The sequence below is a fragment of the Rhinolophus sinicus genome, linkage group LG10, assembly GCF_036562045.2.
Source record: "Rhinolophus sinicus isolate RSC01 linkage group LG10, ASM3656204v1, whole genome shotgun sequence".
NCBI classification, from domain to species: domain Eukaryota; kingdom Metazoa; phylum Chordata; class Mammalia; order Chiroptera; family Rhinolophidae; genus Rhinolophus; species Rhinolophus sinicus.
Window position 1 is genome coordinate 68,089,369 of NC_133759.1, and position 24,847 is coordinate 68,114,215.

Consider the following 24,847-nt stretch of genomic DNA (forward strand, 5'->3'; position numbering starts at 1 on the left):
CCAGAGCCTGGGACAAACCAGGACTGACCTGAGCAGACCAGAGCAAGGTACACCTCAGCCAGGAGGATTTAGGAGCCATTCTCCTCCTGGCTTGTCACCCTGGTACAGGTGTTCTTGGAATCCACACACTTCTGGAAGCAGTTCTCTTGGGCAGCCTATAGCTGGTCACCTGGGGTCCTGGGCTTCTTCGCTGTTGGATGAGTGACAGCCCTCTGAGTCCATACCTCTTTGGTCTCCCAGTGGGTCTGACCAGTGTAAGAGCCCAGGGACTCCATGCTGGGACTCTGTACTCTGTCCATGCAACTCAAGGAGTCAGGGTGGTGGCCTCTCCCCAAAGGTCTGAACGTTTGTGTATGTGACCGCCTGCCTGACCTCCAGAATCCTCTTCTTCACTGTCTACTTTGTCACATGAGTGGGTCTGTCCAGGGCCCAGGACTGAAGTCCCTGCACACCTACAGAGGGGTCTTCCTCTGCTACTTCTGAGACATCCCAGACACTGTGTGCCTTTATTGATGTTACTCCTGGGACCCTCTCAGGACACGGGGGTGGCATTTTGTCTCTGTCCATCTGTTTCCCCTTCAAGAAGTGACCAAGACCTTACAAGGGCCCCTGAGGACCCAGACTCCCTGCATGGGGACTTGACCTGTCGCAACACCACCACCCACACCTCACCATGGCCAGAGCCCGTCCTGATTCCCCACCTCTGAGGGTCTCAGGCCCTTTCTGCCACTCCATGAGAAAGCCTTGCTAAGTTCACAGTGCAGCATGGATATGGCACTTCCTGTGGCCTTCTCAGGCCTCAGGACTTTTGTGAATTTGGGGTCAGGGCTGGGGAGGGTCAGACGGACAGACCATTGGACGCTGCAACTCGCAGACAAGGAAGAAGCCAAAATACCAAGCTGACTATCCAGGTATCTTCTGGAGGTGGAGTCCTGGGAACACCAGGCAGGACACCCACCCCACAAAGGGGCTGCTCCAATGTGAGAAGACACCACGTGCCCACCCCGGGCAGTGGTGCCCACACAACTGGCTGTCATCTCCCCACCCTAAGCCATGGGCCAGCCCACCTGCTCCAGCTGAGTGAGCCCTACCCCACCCTCGACCTGGGCTGTCATCTGAAAATCACCCCAGACCACCCAGCCACACCCAGATGAGCACACTACTGCTGCAGCCGAGACCAAAAGACCTGCCACAGATGCAAGACACAAAACTCCAAACCAGCGTGGATGCCCACCAACCCGCCATAGACACAATACATGGACCCCCTCCCCAGCATGGACACCCACCATCCCTTCCTGGCTGGGGCTGTGCTCCTCAACCCATCCCTCCCTGCCCCTCAATCTTCTCTAGTCCTAACCTACTTCTCATCTCCGCACCCACCTCACCTCGACACCCACTCCACCTAAACGTCATCCTTCACACTTATCTCACCCTCCACACCCGCCTCACCTCTCATGGCACCCAGATACTGGACAGTGGACCCAAGACCACCTACATGGCTCTTTCATGGCCGGTCACATGCTTGGGTCTATCCCTTGAGCATACCTCCTGACATCCTTGCCTTGAGGGCCACACTTGGATCTACTACCTAATCTTTGCTGGCACTGCCCCCTCAAGAGGACTGTATTCCACCATTTGTGTTGTGTGGCTGGCTGCCCTCCTCCTCTACCCCAGATGTGACCCCCGTGAAGGAGGAGACCCAGATCTCCGCTCTGTATTTGAGAAGGCCTCGCATGAGCACGTGCTGACACTCGGGCTGCAAGAAGGCAGGAGACACACAGAGAGGCAGAAATACCTACACAGACGAGCATAGCGTAGCGAGGGGTCGTGCCCAAGCGCTCAGACACGGAGCCGCTGCTCCACGTGGCCACACGCAGTCTTTACCCTTGACAGTCAGCATGGCTGAGGTCCTCTCCTGCCCGCATACACACGAGTACTCTCCAGCATCAGCCACGACCAGGCCCCGGATCTCCAGCTCACACACAGCCCCGTCCTGCCTCAGGCTGACTCTGTCCCCAGCTCTGAGGGTCTCAGGCCCCTTCCTCCACTCCACGGGGGCCGGCTTGCTCAGTTCGCAGCTCAGTGTGGCCATGGCCCCTTCTGTGGCCTCCTTGCTTCTCAATCTTCCAATGAACTCAGCAGGTAGGGCTGTGGAGTGTCAAGCAGACAAGGGACCTCAGATTCTGTGAAGAACTTTGGAAGCAGGACCTGACAGGATAGAAGACATGACACAAACTCTGACAGGACAATAGGACAAAACCAGTGGTGGCACAAGCAGTGAGAGTTCCTGGGTTTCACACAATACCCTTGGAAGGCAAAAGGGATTCTCTGGAATTATGAGAAGAGGGTGACACTGAGACGGGGAGGAAACATGGAATTAGTGCAGATGGAAGTCAATAATTGGACACCAAAACACGGCTCAGCTTGGCCACACGTGGTCGTTACCTCTGACATTCAGCGTGGCCGAGGTCCTCTCCTGCCCGCACACACACGAGTACTCTCCAGCGTCGGCCACAGCCAGGCCCCGGATCTCCAGCTCACACACGGCCCCATCCTGTCTCAGGCTGACTCTGTCCCCAGCTCTGAGGATCTCGGGCCCCTTCCTCCACTCCACAGGGGCCGGCTTGCTCAGCTGGCAGCGCAGTGTGGCTGTGGCCCCTTCTGTGGCCTCCTTGCCTCTCATTCTTCCTATGAACTCGGCAGGCAGGGCTGTGGAAGGTCAAAGACAGAGAACATCATCCTTATTGTCCCACATGGGAGGTAAAGGGCCGCGTGTGTCACGTGGGCAGGGCAAGGGCACTCTTACCCTTCACGGTGAGTGTGGCTGAGGTTGTCTGATCACCAAAGCAGCAGGCATACTTCCCGCTGTCTTGGGGCCGCAGGTCCCGGACCACCAGCTCCAGCATGGCACCCTCCTGCCGTACACTGTACTTGCCTCCTGGCTGTAAAACCTCATCTCCACGGCGCCACTCCACAGGTGTGGCCACAGACGACAGTACACAGCGCAATGTGGCGGCACCGCCCTCCAGCACCTCCATGTTCTTCAGCCCCTCCCGGAACTGCACCGGCCGTGCTGTGGAAGGCATGCGCTCAACTTGTCCTTGCCCCTGTATCCCCCTGGGGACCCTCTACAGTTGAGGAGAGCAAGGGGCACCAGTGCACAGTGCAGGCAGGCCCGCCTCACTCTTTCTCTGTCAGAAGCTAGTGACAGTGACCCTGAGAACTCTGCCCCTACAGGAGGGGAAGCCTAACAAAAGAACAAAGAAGGGTGCAGTGTCATAGGCTGCATTGTGTCCCCCTCAAATTCACGCATGGAGCCCCAACCCCAAGGCCTCAGATGGGGCTGTACTTGGAGATGGAACCTTTAAAGAGGTTATTAAGGTGAAATGAGGTCACTAGGATGGGCCCTAATACCATAGGACCGATGTTTCTATAAGAGGAGATTAGAACACAGACACATACAGAGGGATAACCATGTGAAGACACAGGGAAGAGACGGCTATCCTTACACCAACAGGAGAGACAGAGACCACAGGAGAACCAGTCCTGTCTGCACCTGAATCTCAGACTTCCAGCCTCCAGGACTGTGAGAAATAAGTGTCTGTTGTTTGAACTGCCCCTATATGGTATTTGTTACACAGCCTGAGCTGACTGAAACAGATGGGAATGAGCCAAGCTAGGAAGGAAATAGAGTGATGTCAGAATACAAGACAAAGTCAGGAATAAAGCAGGAAAGAGACTGCTGTTCAGTAGATCATCAGAGGGTAAGGGGAGCTCTATCAGCCCGGAGAGACCCAAAGATGGGGAAGGAGCAGTGAGAGGGATGAGTTGTGGAGAGACAGAGATGGACAGGGGGATGAAGACTACACACACACACACACACACACACACACACACACACAGAAAGAGGGAGGAGACAGAGAGAGAGGGAGCCAGACAGGGTCTGGGGTCTCCCTTGCCCTGAGTAAGATGAGATGTATGGGCACCCTGAGCATGGCTGGAGGCTGCCTGGCCCGGCCTGGGGGCTCACCGTGGACCCTGATGATGGAGCTGCTCCAGACACCCCCAGCCTCACACTTGTAGCGCCCAGCATCCTGCAGGGTGATGTCAGTGAGGATCAGCTGGGCCCGGCGGCCCTCGCGGCTCAACTGGCACCGGGCTGATGGTCGCAGGGCTTTCCCGTCCTTGGTCCAGTGTACAGGGCTGTCTGGGGCAACGGTCTCACAGACAAGGGCCAGATCCTCCCCTTCTATGACTGTGGCATCCGTGAGCTCCCTGGAGAAGATGCTTGGCTTCTCTGGGGACAGAGAGGGAAGTACAGGGCACTTGGGGGCTCCTGCAGGAGAAGCTCCAGGTGTCGCTGTAGCCCAAGTGACACCCAGGCCAAGTACCCATCAGCCCACCTCAGGCTGGAGACACACAGGGTTGCTAGGGGTCAGGCCAGGCTCTGTGTGGCTCTCCACAACACAGGGGTGTGGCCAGGCCCATGCCACATTGGCTGTGGGATCACCTCTGCACACCAAGTGCAACAACTCGTCATGAAACAGCCACACCCAGCCTCCCAAGCCCACCCTGGGATCCGAGGTCCATCACACGGCTCCTTCTCCATGAGCCCCAAGACCATGCTATACCCTCAGCCACACAGACTAGCCCCTGCTACAGCACTGGGCACACTGCCCACCTGTGACCCGCAGGGCAGCCGAGGACCGCTGGTCACCCACTTCGAAGTGTACAGTGCCCGAGTCCTTGAGTGCAAGCTGCCGTAGGGTGAGCACGTGGTAGCCACCAGGCTGGGTTTGGATCTCGTTGAGCTCATTGGCATACAGGGGAGTCTTGTCCAGGAACCAGCGGACAGGCCCGTAGTCAGCAGGGGAGACGCGGCAGCTGAAGGTGGCTGAGGAGCCCTCCTGCACCTCAGCGTCCCCCAGGTCCTCTGTGATGAGCACTCTCTGACCTGGGGGCAGGGCAGGCATGTCAAGACCCCGCCAAGGGAAACGGGGCATTCCCCCTGACCTGGGTTGGGTTCATGGCTGGAGTGAGCTGGTGACCATGATAGGTTCAGGATGACAAAATTCAGGAAACGGTAAGGAGGTCAGAGCTGAACTGACCAAAAGTATTTGTTTTAGGCCCATGGATGAGCCCCAGCCCCACTAGGTCCTTCCACAGAACACACAGTGACCCACAATGGACCCTCTATGAGCTGTGCTCACCAAACGTCCATGCCGGGGCATTTGTCCCCAGAATCACGTAATGCGATAAAAGTGAATTGCCATCTTAAAATGCTTAACCATTGAACTGGGAGGACTATGGGTGGAGCTGGGCCCCTTGTTAACTCTCTAGTCCTGAGTTCCTGTGAAACTTTGTGGTAACTTCTGGGGGAGGAATGCTACTAAAGAGAATAGCCATCTTGGAAAGGGGGCTGTTCTTCTTCACTTGGGCAGACGGTTGGCGCCCCGGGTTGGAGGTGTGCGTTCCCGCACTGCGGTGGTGGTTTTTGTTTCTTTTTCTTTTCAGAATAAACTGCTCTTTTGGTGGATTTTCTGGAGAGTTATTTTTGCCAGTTGACAAATGCAACCCAATCTTGTATTAACAGAAGAAATCAGAGTGTGAAAATAGATGTGTGGCTATGTTAAAATTTAAATCTAACGCTTTTGGGGATTTGATAACATGAATTGCTAGGGAAAACTTTTTTTTTACTGCCAACTTAGGTCTGGGAACACCTAGAAAAATATCATAAACACGGAGATGGGTGTGCATCAGATTCCTCCACATTCACGGGAGTCTTAAAGCTGCCAGCAGACACCAAGCACTGGACACCAGGTACCAGGCACTGGACACTGGGTGCCAGGTACTGAGCACTGGGTCCCAGGCACTGGATGCTGGACACCGGGCACTGGACACCAGGTGCCGGGCACTGAGCACTGGGCACCAGGCACTGGATGCTGGACATTGGGCACTGGACACTAGCTACCAGACACTGGGCAGTGGATGCCAGACACTGGACACCAGGTAGTGGACACCGGGCACCAGAAAGTATATAGCGCACATCCGGAGGCAGACGGGGAATTCTCATTTGAGGACCAACACACAGGGAAAAGGCATTGGCCATACCATGTGACCGTTTTAAGTTTTGTAAAGAGCGTGTTTTGTTTCTGTGTGGTGCTGCATTAACTGACTTTTTGGTTAAGTGTGAGTACCCTCTTTATTAGCAAATGGAACGTCTACTACACTAAACACTTTTACAGTGAGCTCACTGGACTCACTGGAAAGGAGAGAAAAAAAACAAGCAAAGCTTTCTTGTTATTCTTTTTCCTTTGGACAGACCTCCAGCTGACTCCACCTTGGACACTGGCCCTGGGGTCAGGAGGGCTGGGCTCAATCCTGCCAGGATGCCACCATGCCCGACAATGCCAGGTAAAGTGCTAATTTCCTTATCTGTGAGATGGAGACGATGATGACCCTCATCCCGCCTGCCAGATACAAACTACTACTCAAACATGGAGACCTCCAGGAGCAGAAGAGGTACATCCATGTGCAAATACACATGGAGATCATGCGTGGGGCCCAGGCACATGCCAGCACATAGAAGGAGTTCCAGAAACACAAATGCAGTAATAAATGAGGGCTGCTGACTCATTCGCACAAGATCCAGCTGGAGGGCCTCAGAGATGAGACCACCCACGGCAACCCCCTCCCAGAGATAGGCAGACCGAGGCTGGGCTTGTCCAGAGTCTCCAAGTCTGCTTTAAACAAGGCTTACATTGGCCACACCACAGGCTGTGAAATCCATGCAATGTGCTGGCCTCACCTTGCACCAGGAGCCGTGCCTGGGACTGCGCTTGGCCGATGTCACAGGTGTAGGTGTCACTGTCCACCTTCTCCAGGGCACTGATGGTGAGCTTCAATGTCACGCCCTCCTGGCTGGGCATGTGCTTCCCTGAGGCGCGCAGCTCTAAGAGGCCTTTGCGCCAGATCACCACAGCCGCGGGGTGCTCCGTTTTGCAGGTAAACATGGCCGTGCCCTTCTCCTCCACCTGTAGATCAGCTAGCTCCTCAGTGAACCAGTTTGCCTTTTCTGGGGGAGGAGGCGAGAAAGGGTGGAGGTGAGGCCTGTAGACCCCACACTCCCCCTCGGGACATGGGCAGTTCTCCCCACCTGCCCACACAACCTCAGGGACATTGCTGAGCCTCTTCCCTCTGGGATCCCTCCCTTTCCACCTGGGACAGCACAGCAGAGGCCCCTAGGGGGTCTTTGGGAGAGAGAGGTCATGGGGGCCGCCCCAGAGTCTCTCATGGTTACCTTCTATGAGGAGGTTGGCTGTGCTCTTGGAAACTTCTGTCTCGCACGTGTACTCGCCGGAATCCTTGAGCGAGGCTGCACGGATGACCAGCACAGCCCTTGTGCCCTCACTGAGCAGATCATACTTCTGACTCTTGCGAATGGCCTTCCCGTCCTTCAGCCAGCGCACCGTGGTGCCTGCCCGCGACAGCTCACAGCTCAGTACTGCATCCTTGCCTGGTGTGGCCCGCTGGTCCTCCAGTGGCTTCGTGATGTCCACCGGCCTCTCTGAAGGAAGCAGAGGTGGCCTGTGAGGCACGGCCACAGCCACAGCCATGCCAGGGGTGAGCGCAGGGCAGGCACTCATGAACTTTCAGGGTCTGGAGGCCAAGACCACAGACCTATAGCCCAAAACTCTGGAACCTCAGACCCAGGAGCCTCAGAGCCCTGGAATACCGGAGCCCCCACTGTCACAGCCATTGGGGGCTCCCCGTATTTGAGGGGGAGATATGAGACCACAGATGTTCCCAACATCATTCAGAGCCCATGACTCAAAGTGTGGCCATGGCTGGTACCGACTGTGAACCGAGCTTCACTGATCTGCACCAGTATTTGTGCTAGGAGCCTATGGAACACCTATGGTGGTTTCACTGGCTCAGTGACCACATGCCCTGGAGCTACCATGACAGTTGAACCATGAATGAAAGACCAGAAACCCTGCTCCTGCCCAGAGAAAGGAAAGCCTCGCCCTAGAGACTGAGCCCCCGGATGACTAGAAACCCCCAGCACCCTGAAAGAAGCCTCTGGTCCTCCACCAGTGGCTGAGGGACACAGTCCCCAGAAGTACCCCCTGGAGGACTGCCCAGCCCAAAGCCTCACTGCAGGCTGCCTGGAAAGGGCCCAGGTGCAGCCTACCGAGATGCCCATCTGCCCAGTCTTGTGGTGCTCACCTCTGACGATAAGCGAGGCCTTAGAGGTGAGGTCCCTCACTGAAAAGATAACCTCCCCAGCGTCAGCTGGCACCACCTCTCTCACAGCCAGGGTGTACTTGCGGCCCTGGCGTGTGGCCTGGAAGCGGCCCGAGGTGCCCACGGTCTTCCCGCTGATCATCCACACAGCTGTGTTGCCAGTGTCCTCATGGGACAGGATGCACTCAAAGCTGCAGCTCTCACCCTCCAGCACCTCCACCGTCTTCAGCCTCTTGGTGATGCCCACATGCAGGTCTATGGATCACAGGAGAAGGCTGTCACGCTGGTCAGGCCATGGATGCTTGCCCTCTGAGACCAGTGCCATCGAGCCCCGTAGTGGCCTCAAGGACCAAATACCCACCCTCCGCAGCTCCAGTCCTGGCAGGCCTGTTGCCCCTCAACAAATGCCCCCTTGGCCTCCCGCTGGCTGCACCCTGGTGTTTGGATGGCCAATAGCTGTGAGTTTCAACCAGGGCAGCTGACTTCCTATCTGCTACAAACCAACAGGTAGAGAACAAAGCACCAGGGGTTGTCACCAGCTCATATGCTCCAGAACAAAAAGGACAGGTGCTCTGAGTGAAGGAGCCATCTAGCGCTGGGGCAAGCTTACTGTACCGCTCTGCCCCCTTTCCAGTCTCATCTCAAACCCCTCCAGATGTCAGGGACCCCCCCACAGGGTCACAGGCAACAGGCCTGCCATGCACGTGGAGGGGAAGCAGGACTAGTGGAGCTGAGCTAAGACAGCGGTGCACAGAGGAGGCCAGGCGACCACGTGGTTGGGGAACCAGGTCCAGGCTGTGCTGGGCATCCCCCACCCGACAGCTCAGCCTCTTCCACTATCTCCAGGAGACTCCACTGACAGGCCTCACACCTACCCACACACATCCCCTGGTGCACAGTGAATGTCTCAGATCCCTGTCGAAAACGAGTACCATGGGATTCCATCAGGCAGGGTCCCGTCCAGTCTCCCCTGCGTCCCTGGTTGCCCGCTGTCCCTGTCCACCTGCCTACAGCTGGGCCTCTTAAGTACCATGTCAAGCCTGCTCCTCCCAGTTTGCCTGATCTCTCCGGGTTCAGCAGAGCAGCCCCGGCTTCGGAGGGGGCGGAGCCTAGGGGAGGTGGCCCCGCCCCAGCGCCCCGACCACGCCCCCACGCACCGTGCACGCTGACACGCGCCCGTGTCTCCTCGTTGTCCAGGTGGCAGGTATACAGACCCGCGTCGTCCCGGCTCAGGTCGTGCACCACTAGCCCGCGTGTGCCCGCCGTGTGCAGTAAGTCGTACTTGTCGCTGGGACCCAGCTCCACGCCGTCCTTGCGCCACACCACTCGAGCGTGAGGGTCTGAGACCTCACACTGCAGGGCCAGAGTGCCCCGCTCCTCTGCAGATACATCGTCCAGCGCCTTCAGAAATACCACCGGTTTCGCTGCGGGCAAGGTGTAGGCAGGTGAGTGAGGGAGCCGCTACCTCCGCCCGCGGGGACCCCTGGGAGGGAGCTCTCCAGGGACTACTCACTTCTAATCGCCAGTTGGGCAGAGGCCGTCACCTTAGGGGAAGAGACGCACACGGTGCCCGCATCCGCCCGCTGGACCCGCTTCAGCACCAGAGTGTGGCGGCGGCCCTCGTGGGTGATCTCGTGGAAACTGTCGTTGTAGAGGGGCGTCCCGTTAAGCGACCACTCCACCTCCTCATCCTCGTGGGACAACTCACACGAGAAGCAGGCGCGGCCCTCCTCCATGGCCTCTGTGTCCTGCAGCGGCTGCGTCACCGTTACTTCCCGCACTGCCAAGAGCACACTGGGAAGCTCAGCGCACGCCTCCGCCACCTCCCCCAGGACCTTCCCGATGGCCTTGTATTCCTTCCCCCGCACCTTCCACGGTGACCTCGGCGCTGCTCTGGGCGCTGCCGGCCTGGCACCGGTAGATGCCAGCGTCAGCAGGAGTGAGCCGCAGTACGCGCAGCTCTGCCATGTGACCCTCCAGACTCATCCTGAACTTGTCAGACGGTGCCAGGGGCGTGTCCTCCTTGTACCACTGCACCGCCTTGGGGGCCGGTTTGAAGTCGCAGGACAGGACTACTGACTGCAGCTCGCGCCCTGCCTTGGGCTCCAGCGGCCGCGTGAGCACTACGGGGATGTCTGCACCGAAGGGGAGAGAGCAGCGCTGTGGGGCGGGCCGGGCCACAGAGCCCAGAAAACCGCGGTTACCCTGACCCTGCGCTGCGTCTGCACGTACCCCTCCACCCGCAACCCGCCCGCTGGCTGCATGTGCTTACCTGAGACAACCAGGCGGGCGGTGGAGCGCGCCTTGCCGATGGTGAAGTGCACCGGCCCAGACATGGTGGCGCAGGTGCGCCGCAGCGTCAGCCTGTGCACGGTGCCCTTCTGCTCCAAGCCCACGTCCGCCCCCGCCTGTAGCACTGTCTTGCCCAGCAGCCACTTGGGCGGCCGAACAGATGGGATGGAGGTCTCACACTCAAACCAGGCAGGGGCGGGCTCCATCACTGTCACGTCCTGCAGGCCCCGCACGATGGTGATGGATTGCTCTGTGGGTGAGGGGCCTGTCACAGAGCAGGCCTGCGGGAGGACCGCAGGCCACCCCTCCCCCAGGGTCCGTGTTTCTTCCGGTGAACAAACCCTCCCCCTCCATATGGTGCTCACATCCCCCCCATCTCAAGCTGTGGCCCGACACCCCTAGTCAGGCCCTTTTCAGACCTGGCCGCCTCCAAGTGTCAGGGCCAATGGTAAAGGACGTAGTCCCTTCCCAGGCACAGGGGCCAGCTGACCACCGGCCTTGCCCATACCTTCCACGAAGAACTGGGCACAGGTCTTCACATCGCCTGCATCACAGGTGTAAGTGTCCTCGTCCTCAGGCTGCACGTCGTTGATGATCAGCTTGCGGTAAAGGCCATCGCTGACCATCTCGTACTTGGGCCCAGGCTGCAGTTCCACGCCACCCTTGTACCACCGCACCTGGGCGCTGGCCCGCGACATCTGGCACTCGAGTACACCCCGGTGCTTCTCCATGGCGATCTTGTCACGCAGCGGGCGCAAGATGGACACCGGCAGCTCTATGGGCGGGGCAGGGCAGGGCCAGGGCAGCAGCTCAGCCTCCCAGAACTGGGGTGGGGGGGTGGGCTCTCTGCCTGTGTAGCCGCCAACAAGCCAGGCTGGGCTGGGTGTCGCCTTGAGAGCTGGGACCCTCACCATACAATTGACCACAAAGAAGGCAGGCACGCCCCCCCCCATCATCCCGACTGGCCCTTATCATGCACAACCTCACCCCCCCACCTCCCCCCTCACCTCTCCACCTCCCACCCCTCACCCCCCAACCCCCCACGTGTCCTCACCCGGGCCTGGCCTGCGGACCACACCATCTGTCTGCAGACCCTCCCTCCCTCATGCCCGGTGGCCACTCACTCCTGTCATCAAGTCCACCAGGTAAGACCAGGAGCTCACCTGCTGCCAGGGCCTCAATACCTTCTCTCCAGGGCCTACTGCAGTCCCAGGAGGAAGAATTCACTGGTACCTCTATTTTAAACAAAGGTGGGCTGCCTCCCCCAGACCCTTGTCTTCCTGCCTCCAAGGCAACACCCCCTTTCTCTTCTCCTGTTTTACCCCTACCCTGTCCCGGAGGGGCTCAGAGACTCTCCAGACCTGTGTCTGGACAGCTGGCACAGCATACATGTGTTTTCACATGTTGTCCAACCAGCGCCCTCCCCTAAGACCGCCTCACCTCTCACTCGGAGCTGGGCTCGTGATTCTGCATTTTCAGCTACAAATCGGATTTCTCCTCCTTCTTCTGCCAGGACCCTTCGGTAGATGAGCGTGTATGTCCTTCCTGGGAATGGCAGACCACTCAGCAATGGGAGAGAGACCAGGGGGAGGGGGAGAGGCCCTCCAGCAGCCCATCGCTGTTGTAGTCATACCTTCCTGGCGAATGCGTACATTGTCACTGGGCTGAACTTTACTGCCCTCCCGGAACCACTGGGCAGGCACCTCGTCATGGGAGACCTCACAGGAGAAGGTGGCGCCCTCCTTTTCCATCACCTCCACGTCCTCCAGGGGCCTCACGATCTGGACGTTGCGGCCTGGAGCAGCAAGGGAGGCCCTGCCACACCCTGATGCATAGAGCTGCCTGCCCCGTCCCCCCTGCCCCAGCTTGCTGAGGGTACATGAGGGGGCGGGGCCACCTCTCTTGGGGTTGCTGGGGGAGCAGGACGTCTTTGCTCTGGGCCCTCACTCCTACTCTGTCCAGCCCTCACCTTGTACCTTCACGGAGGCCGAGGTCTGAGCGTCATGGGCGTCACACATATACACGCCCTGGTCCCCAAGCACACACCGGTAAATGATGAGAGTCCGGCAGGCGCCCTGGGCCACCATGCCCATCATCTTGCCCACCTGCAGCTCCACATCATCCTGTGGGAGGGATGTGGCCCGGTCAGGCTCTTGGGCTGCCCATCCATTGGTCCCACTCTTGCCCACCCACTGTGGGCGGGAGGGGCAGAAGGGTAGGAGGGGAGGCACCTTCAGCCAGCGCACATCCACGTTGGGGCGCGACAGCTCACACTCTAGGATCACTTTGTCCTTCTCTGTGGCCACCACATCCTGTAGTGGGCGGATGAACCTCACAGGCAGCTCTAGGGAGGCAAGAGGGAGAGGTGAGAGGCAGGTCCCAGGGGTGCCCTCTAGGGCCAGGGCCTGAGCTGGACAGAATCACTCAGCTGGTTCTAAGATCGTGTGCTCCCTCCCCTCAGGATTCCACGTCCCTGTTCCCACCTGCCTTCCTGGGCCACCTTGGAAACTGGGGCGGTTGTGCTCTCTAGTGGGTCCCACCCCACTCCTGGGTCCCACCCACCCCTCCCCCCACGCACCAGTGACCATGAGCCGTGCGGACGTGTGCACGCCCTCGGCCTTGAAGGCAATGAGGCCTCCATCTTGCGGCTGCAGCCTGGACAGCGTGAGGGTGTGGATAGAACCTCGCACGGCCAGTTGGCATGTGGGCCCCGGCTGGAGCCGCAGGCCATCGCGTGTCCAGCTGCTCTCTACATCGGCATGCGACAGCTCCACCTCCATGGTGACAGAGCCCTGCTCCCGCACCTCCACCTCCTGCAGGCCCTGCACAAGCCGGATCTGGCGCACTGCAGGGCAAATGCATGATGGGTGAGCCACTGCATCCAGACCCTGACCCTCTGGCCAGCACCCCCTCACCTCCCCAGGAGGCCTCAGAGCTCAGTGTGGTGCCCTGGAGGGGGAGGCCCACTCTCACCCACAGAACCGCTCTCCAGGGGAGGCCCACTCTCACCCGCAGAACCGCTCTCCAGGGGAGGCCCACTCTCACCCGCAGAACCGCTCTCCAGGGGAGGCCCAACCCAGCCCCTCCTGCCCTCCCACATCCCCATGACCCAGCCCCCGGGAGCTGTCCCCTCCCTTTTGACTCCCTTCCCAGGCTAAAGTCTCCAGCAGGAGACCTATTCTCTTTATTCTCTCCTGCCTTCCTCCCTTCCTTCCTCCCTCTCCCCTCCTGGGTGCAGACCCCAGGCCCAGCAGCCCCAGAACTCACTTTCCACGGTGAGCTTGGCCTGCGTCTTGTCATCTGGCGTCTCGCAACCATAGAAGCCACGGTCAGCGAAACCCACACTGCGGAGAACCAAGCAGTGACTTGTGCCCTTGGCGTAGATTGCCACATTCTCGCCCGGGGCCAGGGCAACAGCGTTTCGTGTCCACTTGACCTCTGGCCAGGGCCTCGTCAGTTCCACCGCCATGGTCACAGAGCCCCACTCCTCCACCGTCTGTGGCTCCAGCTTCTTCTTGAACAGGACTGGAGCCTCTGGAGTCGGGAAAAGCGGTCACACAGCCACTGCCACTCAGGAACTCCAAGCATAGAGGCTCCTGTCCGCGCCCCCTCCATCACCCCAGCCGGCAGAGCAGCCCCCACCACATTCCGACCCCAAGCCTGGCAAGGTCTTGGCGGTACTCAGAGCCCAACTGCATACCTGCACAGGTACAATTTCATGGCAGAAAACAGATTTTAGGGGAGGAAACTGAGGCTCATGGGGCTTCTCCTTCAGCCCCCTCCGACCTCCTGCTCCCATTCTTAACCCTACCATGCCCCAGTGCCTGAAGCTCCTAAATGTGACTGGTGACCAGCAGCCTCAGGACACAGAGAGCTAGTGAGACAGGCAGACTCAGCCCCCATATCTGCTGCATCAGTGTCTCGGCTCCATCGAGGCCCTGGGAGCACCCACATTAAGAAAAACACACTGGAGTGGACCTCCCAGTCCCAGGCTGTGCTATGACCACCCCAGAAGGTGAATCTGCCCACATTACTCCCTCAAGAACCTGCGGTGGCTCCCACTTACCCTCAGTGAAATCCTGGCTGCCCCCGGACACAATTTGGCTTCAGCAAGCAAAGAGCATGCCCACCTCCTGCCTCTGTTTGCACTGGCTGCCAGCTCCACTCCCTCCCACCTCACCATCCACGGGGCTCAGCGTGGGACACTTCCTCCAGGAAGTCTTCACCCATTCCCAGACCAGGTATGCAGTGCAGCTGTTTACTTTCTCCCTTTCAGAGCAGGTATCTGGCCCCTCGGTCCCACCTCAATCTTTTCTTTGTCCCCAGCAAACCCTGTGTCCCCTGAGGTAGCCAGACAGATGAGCTGGACACTAGGGAACAGTAGGATGACAGCCAGAAACCAGCCCACCAGGGAGACGCCCAAACGCCCCGCCACCCCACACAGGCGCACCTCGGACCCGGAGGGCGGCCACGGATGTGACGCCCTCAGCCTCCGCGGTTATCTGGCCGGCGTCCTCCAGAGCCAGGCCCAAGATGGTCAGGCTGTGACTGGCGCCGCTCTGTGAGATGACAGACTTCTCGCTGGGCTGCAGCTGGGCGCCGTCCCGAAACCACGTGACCACCGCGTCGCTGGGGGTCACCACGCACTGGAAGGTGGCTTCTTGGCCTTCCTCCGCGACCACGGCGCTCAGCCCGGACGTGAACTTGACCTCGCGGGGGACTGCGGACAGGAGCTCCACTTCAGAGGTGGGCAGGATGAGCGAAGCCCCATGGAAGGACACCTCCTCCCGGAAGCCTCCCGGGAACACCCAGGCCCGTGCCCTAGTCGGGGCTCCCCAGCCTGAGCGCGGCGGCCACGTACCTCGGACAGAGAGCCTGGTGCTGGTGCGGTCATCGCGACTCTCGCACACGTACTCGCCCGCATCCTCCTCCCGCAAGCCCGACACCGTGAGTGAGCGCCGGGTCCCCTCCGCAGCCATCTGGAAGCGCTTGCCGGCCCGGAGCTGCGTGCTCCCACAGCGCCACAGCACCTCGGCCTGTGCCGGGCTCAGCTCACAGGCCAGCGTTGCTGTGCCTCCCAGCTCCCCGACCACTGGTTCCAGGGGCCGGCAGAATTTGGCAGCCACCTCTGCGGGAGGGGAGGGCTGTCAGCTGGGAGGGGCTCAGCTCACAGGGATCGACTCTGCACTGCGGAGTCGCTCACTCTGAGCCCCACCCAGATCCACTCCCGGACACAGCCTGCACTCCCTCACGTGAGACCAGTAGATGCGGGGTTCCCAGAGGACTGTGTGCAGACCACTGACCTTCTACCTGCACCGGGAAGTCCTGCCCTTTCGCGCCCACGCGGCAACTGTAGACGGCGCTGTCCAGGGTCTGCGCACCGCGCACGGTCAGGGTGTGCGTGTCCCCTAGACTGGCCGTCTCATGCCGCTTGCTGCGACGAATCTCCACGCCATCCTTGAACCATGTCACCGCAGCCACAGAGGGTGTGGCGAGCGTGGCGGTAAGGACGATATCTTCGTGTTCCCTGACTACCAGAGGCTCCTTCCCTCCGGGTCTTTCCAGGGCTGGGGGTTCATGCTCCGGCTCTGTGGGGGGAGGTCAGTCAGCATGAGAGCAGGAACCCTGACATCCCTGGCCTGGGGCCATGTGGTGGGAAAAGACCTGGAATGGGGCTCCCCCAAGTTCCAGTCCACCTTCAATAACCTGCTCATCCAGCCCTTGGCCCCTGCCTCCACTGAGCAGCCCAAGAGTGACCACAGCAGGGTCCCACACCACCTGATGGCCACCATCCAGGCTCCCAGGGGTCAAGAAGAGTGGCCAGGAGGGGCCACAGCACAGACTTGGGGGCCACAAGCTCTGACCAAGAGCCTAGAGGCCTGGGTGCCTGCCCTTCCAGGGAAACATGGCCCCATAAGCAGATACAGTGGGGGCTGGGCCAACATTCCAGAAGGATGAAAGGAACAGGGCCAGGGAAGGAGCTGGCAAGGGCAGCCTGGGTGGCAGAACTCTGAGGACAAAGGCTGATAGGTGTGGAACAGCCTGAGTGCCTCCAGCAGCCAAGCAGGGGGGCTGACAAAGGGGGAGGGGAAGACCCCAGGAGGGGGCCCAAGAGGGTCTCTGTTGAGGGCTGATCCAGGGGAGTATCTGTAAAGGAAGCTGGCTGTAGGATGGGGGCAGGTAGGCAAAGGCCACAGATGGGGATGGAGCAGCTCAGGAGGAACACTGCAAGCAGGACTCTGAAACCCAGAGCTGTCATCAGCTGGGAGAGTTGGGATGCAGGCCCAGGATGTGCTTCTGAGCAGCAGCCAGCCCCCAGGGCTGACCTCATAACAGCTGGAGGTCAGGGCCCCAAGGCCAGAGACGGGGACCTAAGCTCACGGAGGGCAAGGGCATCTAAGGCCAGAGGCCCCTTGGGTGAGGTTCCCCAGAGCAGAGCTGAGCTCCACAGTTGCCCAGGGGGACTTAAAACAGGAAATGTGTGCACTCCAGGACCCTGACAGAGAACAAGTATTTCCACAGACCTCAGGCATCAGCAGCCTACAGAAGCCTCTGTGATAGGTTTCATGCTGGGGAAGGTGGAAATGTGGCAGAGGAGCAGAAACCTGGGACAAGAGATGCTCAGAACATCCTGGACTACGGTCTGCAGCCAGCATCCTCTGACCCAAAAGCTTGGGAGAGGACAGAGCCCTGGGGCTAGACATGTCAGCAGAACCCAACCCAGGTGCAAACACACCCACAGGACAGGTACAGACTTACAGAGAAGTGCCCATCCATTGATTGGTCAGGCACTTGTCCTCTTTTCCCCGCTGCACCCACCTGTGACGTCCATGCAGAAGGAGACCCTCTGGCCCCCGGCCTCGCAGCTGTACTCCCCGCTGTCCGCCTTCCCCGCCTGCTGCAGCACCAGACGCCGGGCGCAGCCCTTGGCCTCCACGCGCACTTTCGAGCTCCCACTCAGCTTCTTGCCATCCTTGTACCACGTCACCTCCGTCTGGGCCTGGGCCACCTCACAGCTCAGCGTGGCGCTGGCCCCTGCCTCGGCCTGCACCTCACTGCGTGCCTGCTGCTCCTTGGCAAACACCACCGTGGGCTCTGGGGACAGAGAGGGACATGCATCCAGAGGCCTCAGCAGATCCAGCTCATGTTGCAGACCCGGGGACCAGGACAGACGAGGCAGGGCTGCTGGGCAATGAGCTCCACACAATAGCACACAATGGTTTCATCCCATGAGCACACCGGATCGGCACGCTCTGGACCTGACGAGCGGAGGGCTGAGGGGTGCTGGTCCTCAAACTTTGACCACTTCCACACCTGCCTGATGCCTGGTACTGGAGCTGGCACAGCCCGCGCCATCAGAGCCAGCTCTCCCTGCCCTGGGCTACCGCTCGCCCGGCCGGCCCTGCTCCCCACCTCCCTCCCACCATGTCCAGGTACAGGATACAAAGAGCCGGATGGGAGCAGATGGGAGATGCCCATCCACAGGCACCGGAGCCACACTTGCACCTTTGTCTGCCTGGGCCACAGAGGATGCAAGAGAGCAGAGTGCCAGGTGAGCCAATCAGAGCCACACCCACCTGTGGTCATCCACTGTCCCTGTCCACTGCCCACCACAGCAGGACACACACCCAGCTCAGCTCAGCCCCACCGGGACTAACTGAAAGACCACCACGTGTCAGGCTATGAGCCAGTCACAACGTCACCCCAATCAAGGCTAATTCACTCCCCTCCCCAGATAACTGACCTGTGACGTCCAGGCGGAAGGAGACCCTCTGGCCCCCGGCCTCGCAGCTGTACTCCCCGCTGTCCGCCTTCCCCGCCTGCTGCAGCACCAGACGCCGGGCGCAGCCCTTGGCCTCCACGCGCACTTTCGAGCTCCCACTCAGCTTCTTGCCATCCTTGTACCACGTCACCTCCGTCTGGGCCTGGGCCACCTCACAGCTCAGCGTGGCGCTGGCCCCCGCCTCGGCCTGCACCTCACTGCGTGCCTGCTGCTTCTTGGCAAACACCACCGTGGGCTCTGGGGACAGAGAGGGACATGCATCCAGAGGCCTCAGCAGATCCAGCTCATGTTGCAGACCCGGGGACCAGGACAGACGAGGCAGGGCTGCTGGGCAATGAGCTCCACACAATAGCATACAATGGTTTCATCCCATGAGCACACTGGATCGGCACGCTCTGGACCTGACGAGCGGAGGGCTGAGGGGTGCTGGTCCTCAAACTTTGACCACTTCCACACCTGCCTGATGCCTGGTACTGGAGCTGGCACAGCCCGCGCCATCAGAGCCAGCTCTCCCTGCCCTGGGCTACCGCCCGCCCGGCCGGCCCTGCTCCCCACCTCCCTCCCACCATGTCCAGGTACAGGATACAAAGAGCCGGATGGGAGCAGATGGGAGATGCCCATCCACAGGCACCGGAGCCACACTTGCACCTTTGTCTGCCTGGGCCACAGAGGATGCAAGAGAGCAGAGTGCCAGGTGAGCCAATCAGAGCCACACCCACCTGTGGTCATCCACTGTCCCTGTCCACTGCCCACCACAGCAGGACACACACCCAGCTCAGCTCAGCCCCACCGGGACTAATTGAAAGACCACCACGTGTCAGGCTATGAGCCAGTCACAACGTCACCCCAATCAAGGCTAATTCACTCCCCTCCCCAGATAACTGACCTGTGACGTCCAGGCGGAAGGAGACCCTCTGGCCCCCGGCCTCGCAGCTGTACTCCCCGCTGTCCGCCTTCCCCGCCTGCTGCAGCACCAGACGCCGGGCGCAGCCCTTGGCCTCCACGCGCACTTTCGAGCTCCCACTCAGCTTCTTGCCATCCTTGTACCACGTCACCTCCGTCTGGGCCTGGGCCACCTCACAGCTCAGCGTGGCGCTGGCCCCCGCCTCGGCCTGCACCTCACTGCGTGCCTGCTGCTTCTTGGCAAACACCACCGTGGGCTCTGGGGACAGGCAGGGACGCACAGGGTCAGAGACATCCTTTAATTCAGGAGGACAGTGCTGGGGAGAGAAGGACTACACAGGGAGATGGGAGGACTGGAAACTTCTCCAGGCTCTGCACCAGCTGTGTGGACTGGAGAAGCCCCACTGCCTTCTCAGCAACAAGCAGCACCATCCATCTGCACACCCACTACGCCTGTGGGCTGGTCCAGGTGAGGACACTGTGAAAGGCTTCTCCTGAGCACACACCCTCTAGGAGAGGGACTGCGGGGTGAGGCACGCACTGGGCGCCGGGCACCCCCAGGGTGACGCAGTCTCTCCCTGTGATTGTGCAGAGCAGCAGAGTTCCTGAGGCTCCCCTCCTGCCTGCTTTCCATGTCACCTGCTGGCACCCTGGGGGAGTGAGCTGTACCTCCTGTAGTGGTTGATTGCATGGTCTTGATGACCCACAAACTGGAGCAACTTCTCCAATTTTTTGGTCATTACTGTTTGCTCCTCTGTGGTGTCACTGTTCAATCTTCGGTTCAATTTTCAATAGCATCATCTGTCTTTTGCATATTCATTTTTAGGGCTCTATTTACATGCTAGTGTCTTTCTCTTCCACATCTGAGTGACTTGTCTTTTCACTCTTTTATGGTGTCTTCTAGTGAATGAAAGTTTTTCCTTTTAATGGGGCTATTTATGTCATTCTTGTTCCATGGTGGTTAGTGCATCTACCTTCTGTCAGAAATCCCTTCTTTCCCTGAAGTCTTTAAGCAATCGATGTCATCATCTAAGTGTTTTATGTTGTTATCTCATAACCTGAGGTCTCTAACCCACCTGGAATTGGGTTTGTGTGCAGTGTAAGTTACCAACTGATTTTTCCATATGGTTAAATGGCAAAAAACTTTTATGAAGAAACCATTTTTTCCCAATCTTTGCACAGGTTCCTGGTTTGTTTGTTTTTTTAAACTGTGCTGGAGTCCACTCAGAGTTTCTGAGCTCTCTATTCTGTTCCTTTGATCCTTTGATCTAATAAGTGTCCCTTCACTGAGATGCAGCTGTCTACATTACCGTAGCTGTATAATAATTCTTGATATTGATAAAGCAAATGGTCACACTGAATCTGCCTGCCAATTTTCAACACCCCACCCCCTCCCAAAGAACATCTGTTTTGATTTGAATTGTTAATAAATAGCTTAGATTCTTCTGTGGATCTTTCCATTTGTTTAGACATTCTTAATCATCTCTCAAAAGTGTTCAATAATTTCTACCCACAGAGCCACTAAGGATGTTTTATTAGATTTGGAATTAGGAACATGATACTGCTGATGATATTGGAAACCTTTTAACATTTCATTTTCCAACTGTTGCTAGTATAGAAATATAGAAGTGTTTTCTGTACGTTGATATTTGTAAGTAGTGATCTTTCTGGACACTCTTGCTAAGTCTAATAATTTATCTTTGGAATTTTGGAACTGATACTCCTGTCGTCTGTGAATTCCACTTTGTTTTTCCAACTTTTATGCATTTTATTGCATTTTACCCCATTCTGTGCTATGTAATGTTGGAGAGAAGTGGTGACAAAGGGCCGCCTCCGCTTGTTCCTACCTCAATAGGTAAAACTTTCAAGATTTCACTTTAAGCATGATGTTAGCTTGTGTTTTCTGCACCATTGAGAAAAAAAAATCATATCATTTTTTTCTCTTTCAATCAGTTAATGCCATTCATTATATTGATTTTTCTATTATTTTGAATATTAAACCAACATTGCATTCCTACAAAATGACTTTTGTCTTAGTGTATCTTCATCTTGACACATTGCTCAGATGACTTTGCCAATATTTTGTTGAAGATATTGGTTTTGCTGTCCATAAGAGATTGGCCTGTAATTTTAATTCTATTTTCCTTGCCAGGTTTTTCTATTAAATGTTACGCTACCTACACAAATCAATTCAGAGAGTGTATCTCCCTGTTTTGTTCTCTAGAGGAATCTCTATGACCATGGAATGATTGCTTTCTAGAATATTTGGTATAATTTATCAGTAGAGCCACTGGGCTTAGATGTTTCTCTATGAAAAGATGTTTTTTATTACTGGTTTCATTTATTTAAAAGTTATAGGACAACTTGAGTTTTCTGTTTCTTCTTATGTCACTTTTTCATACAGTTTTCTAACATTTGGTTAATTTGTCAAAACCTTTCAAAATTATTGCCTTAAAATAATATGAACATATTAAAATAATATGTTCTTTAAAAATTTTTTTATAAAGATACATAGTTTTTTGGTATTTATAAACACCAACAAATCATTATATACTGATATACAACAAAATTGTTATGTGCTGGCACTTAGGAGTCAATGTGGTACTGTACCCAACCTTCTCTAATGTTAAGACACACTTAAGGAAAGAAAAATAAATTTAGTCCTCAGATGTCTCATGAACCAGCGAGAGAGGCATTGATACCCACTAATGACCAGGTGATTCTATGACATAAATATAGCTGTATCTGTCAGTGGCTGCTACAACAGGGACAAATATTTAATAAAATGTGCTATAACACTTTAATAAACATACTTTAACAAAATGACTTAAGCTCCTTATTCCCTTCCACATCTAAATTTATAAATCAATCTCCAAGGGGAATTCTGACACAATGGTCTTACTGAAGACAAAAAGAAAACAAGATTTGCTTCAAAAAGAGAATTCCAGACCTCACGTGTGCATATCTCTGATACATATCTACAAATCCTCTGATATTTATTTACTTGGCACAGATATTGCAAAAAACACTTGGATCTAGATTTTGTTACATTTGGTCCACGGATAACTTCTACATCCATATTCAAAGATGAGAAAGAGTCCCAGGACACCTAAACCACTGATAATACAAAGCTTAGTCAAAATACTTCCTAGTATGATTATGTGGCTGAAATCTGCCCTTATATTCGTTCAAAGAAATTCAAATGTCTTTCACTAGCAATAACCCCCAGGTGGTGCTTAAAGAGGGCCTCTGGGAGTTCCCAGGACATCCAAAAGAGCAAAGGCACAGCAGAAATAAATTAAATGGAGACTGAAAAAGCAATAGAAATGATCAATGACGCTTAGAGCTGGTTCTTTGGAAAGATATACAAAATAAAAATAAATAAACCTTTAAGCAGACACATCAAAAAGAGAGAAGTAACGTCATAGGAAAGGCAGCAGTGAGGTGGGCTTCTTGAGTTCTCCTCTGGAACTTACCACAAATTGAACCTCTATAACCCATCAAAAGACTCTGCTCATCACACAGAAGAGCTAAGAGGCTCGCATGAGGATCACTTAAAGGTGGGCCAACTGGGTGAGCAGGGGAAGAGGGAAGGGAGTGGTGTGGGGACATGGAGTCCCAGGACGCAGACCAGAGATTGCAGCAGTCAGTTGTGGGCTCCCTCCCTGTGCCCCACAGCTGCTCTCTCTTGGGAAGAGGTCAGCTGTCCAGAATTTGAGGCAGTAACCTCAGCTGAGATCTCCAGCTAGGCCCTAGGTCATACAAAAAGCAAACACCATACCTTGGTCCCTCCCTCACTGTCCCACAGCAATCCTACCCCCACCCTTCCAGAGTCTCAAGCTGGTCCCTGAACTGAGGAGGAGTGTCAGATTACAGAGGAGCTGTAGTGCTCAGGACCTGAAAAAGCCAGTTTGCTGCTGTGACCTAGGGAAGAGTCCAGCACGGAGACAGAAGACTCCTCCCTCCCCCACCCCCACCTTTTCTGGGCTACTTGCAGTAGGGCAATTACAGCTGTGGAGACCCCCACAGGGGTCAGCAGCGGGTGGCAGGGACAGCTCTGGGCTTTCAAGCAGCTCAGAAATCTCACACCCTCCACACCCCCCTACCAGACCAAAGAAGTGCCCTAAGCCTCAGGAGACCTGGGCATTGGGAATAAGCCCACCTCCCAGTGGCTGGCTATGGTGCTCTCAGCACACATATGTGCAGGCGAGAGCAGAAACTGCACTGACCTTGTAAAAACTACCAACCATACCTCATAGCTCCACTCATCTAGAACTGCATTGCCAGGGTCACTCTGGGCACCAGGTGTCTGGCTCTGCCTCCACAAAGAGAAGTCTTTGTACAGCAGAGGACAACCTGGAGACATCTTGGTGGGCTTAAGCCAAGACTGGTGCAGCTTTTTTTTTTCCCTTTCTTTTTTTAATTTTTTTATTATTATCATTTTTAGCATATATATATATATATATATATATATATATATATATTTTTTTTTCCCCTTTGTCTCTCTCTTCTTTTCTTTTTTCTTTTCCTTGCCATACTTTTCCTCCCTCTTTCCATTTTTCTGTATTGATTTTTTTCCCCGTGTTGAGTGTTGGTTATTGGTTGCTTTTTGCATGTGAGTGTATTGGGTTTTTCCTTTGTTGTTATTGTTGCTGCACTTGTTGATTTGTTTTGTTCTGAAATCGCCCCACACCAGGTCCCAGCCCAAGAGGCACAAGATGCAACACATCCAGAGGCCAACTCCAGACCAAACTAGAGTATTACCGGATTTGACCTACAAGTAACACACACCCAGAGGGAATTCTCTACAGACACAAGAGCCCATAGAGGCCAAGCCTCATCTGAGGGATCAACCCTCACACAGCAGCTCATCCACTGTGGGCAGAGCCAATTCTCACAGCTAGTCAGCCTGGGAGTCAATCCCACCTACTGACAAACCAAAAGCAATTTAAAGCTCAACTTTAACAGGAGAATACACACAATACAAGGGTCACCTCTGGAGCACATTCACAGGAGGATAGGGAGGAGGTGCAATTCAAATATAAAGGACACATACTACATAAAGCCACCCATTAAAGATTGAGAACCCTAGGGGATCTACTTAATACATCAAAGCAAACACAGAGAGTCAGCCAAATGGGGAAACAAAGAAACATGTCCCAAATAAAAGAACAGAAAGAAACTCCAGAATTGGTACTAAATGAAATAGAGGTAAACAACCTGTCAGAGACAGAGTTCAGAACACTGATGATAAAAATGTTTAAGGAGCTTAGTGAGAACGTAAAGAAAGGTAAAGAAATCATAAAGGATTTTGATTTCTAACAACCAGTTAGAACTAAATACAATAACTGAAATAAAGAACACACTTGAAGGAATTACCAGTAGGTGAAATGAGGCAGAGGATCGAATCAGCGATTTAGAAGACAAGTTAGCAGAGATCACCCAAGTGGAACAACAAAAAGAACAAAGAATAAAAACCAACGAAAATGGTTTAAGAGACCTGTGGGATAACATCAAGCGCAACAACATGCACATCATAGGAATACCAGAAGGTGAAGAGAGGGAGCAAGGGATTGAGAACATATTTGAAGTAATAATGACCAAAAACTTCCCTAACCTGGT

General features: G+C 55.9%; 1 protein-coding gene across 1 annotated transcript in view; it reads right to left on the reverse strand.

Moving 5' to 3' along the window:
* The window catches only part of OBSCN (obscurin, cytoskeletal calmodulin and titin-interacting RhoGEF), a 137,828-nt gene that overhangs the window by 62,032 nt on the left and 50,949 nt on the right, over positions 1-24,847 (reverse strand). The window contains 25 exon segments of the mRNA XM_074314098.1: positions 1,885-2,148; positions 2,446-2,709; positions 2,807-3,073; positions 4,031-4,297; positions 4,682-4,954; positions 6,809-7,075; positions 7,301-7,567; positions 8,230-8,502; positions 9,405-9,671; positions 9,761-10,027; positions 10,116-10,382; positions 10,520-10,789; positions 11,048-11,314; positions 11,980-12,084; positions 12,173-12,334; positions 12,509-12,662; positions 12,771-12,883; positions 13,118-13,384; positions 13,807-14,073; positions 14,990-15,259; positions 15,401-15,667; positions 15,843-16,127; positions 17,359-17,634; positions 18,284-18,559; positions 19,209-19,484. Of these exon segments, the coding sequence (XP_074170199.1) occupies positions 1,885-2,148; positions 2,446-2,709; positions 2,807-3,073; positions 4,031-4,297; positions 4,682-4,954; positions 6,809-7,075; positions 7,301-7,567; positions 8,230-8,502; positions 9,405-9,671; positions 9,761-10,027; positions 10,116-10,382; positions 10,520-10,789; positions 11,048-11,314; positions 11,980-12,084; positions 12,173-12,334; positions 12,509-12,662; positions 12,771-12,883; positions 13,118-13,384; positions 13,807-14,073; positions 14,990-15,259; positions 15,401-15,667; positions 15,843-16,127; positions 17,359-17,634; positions 18,284-18,559; positions 19,209-19,484 (6,198 nt within the window).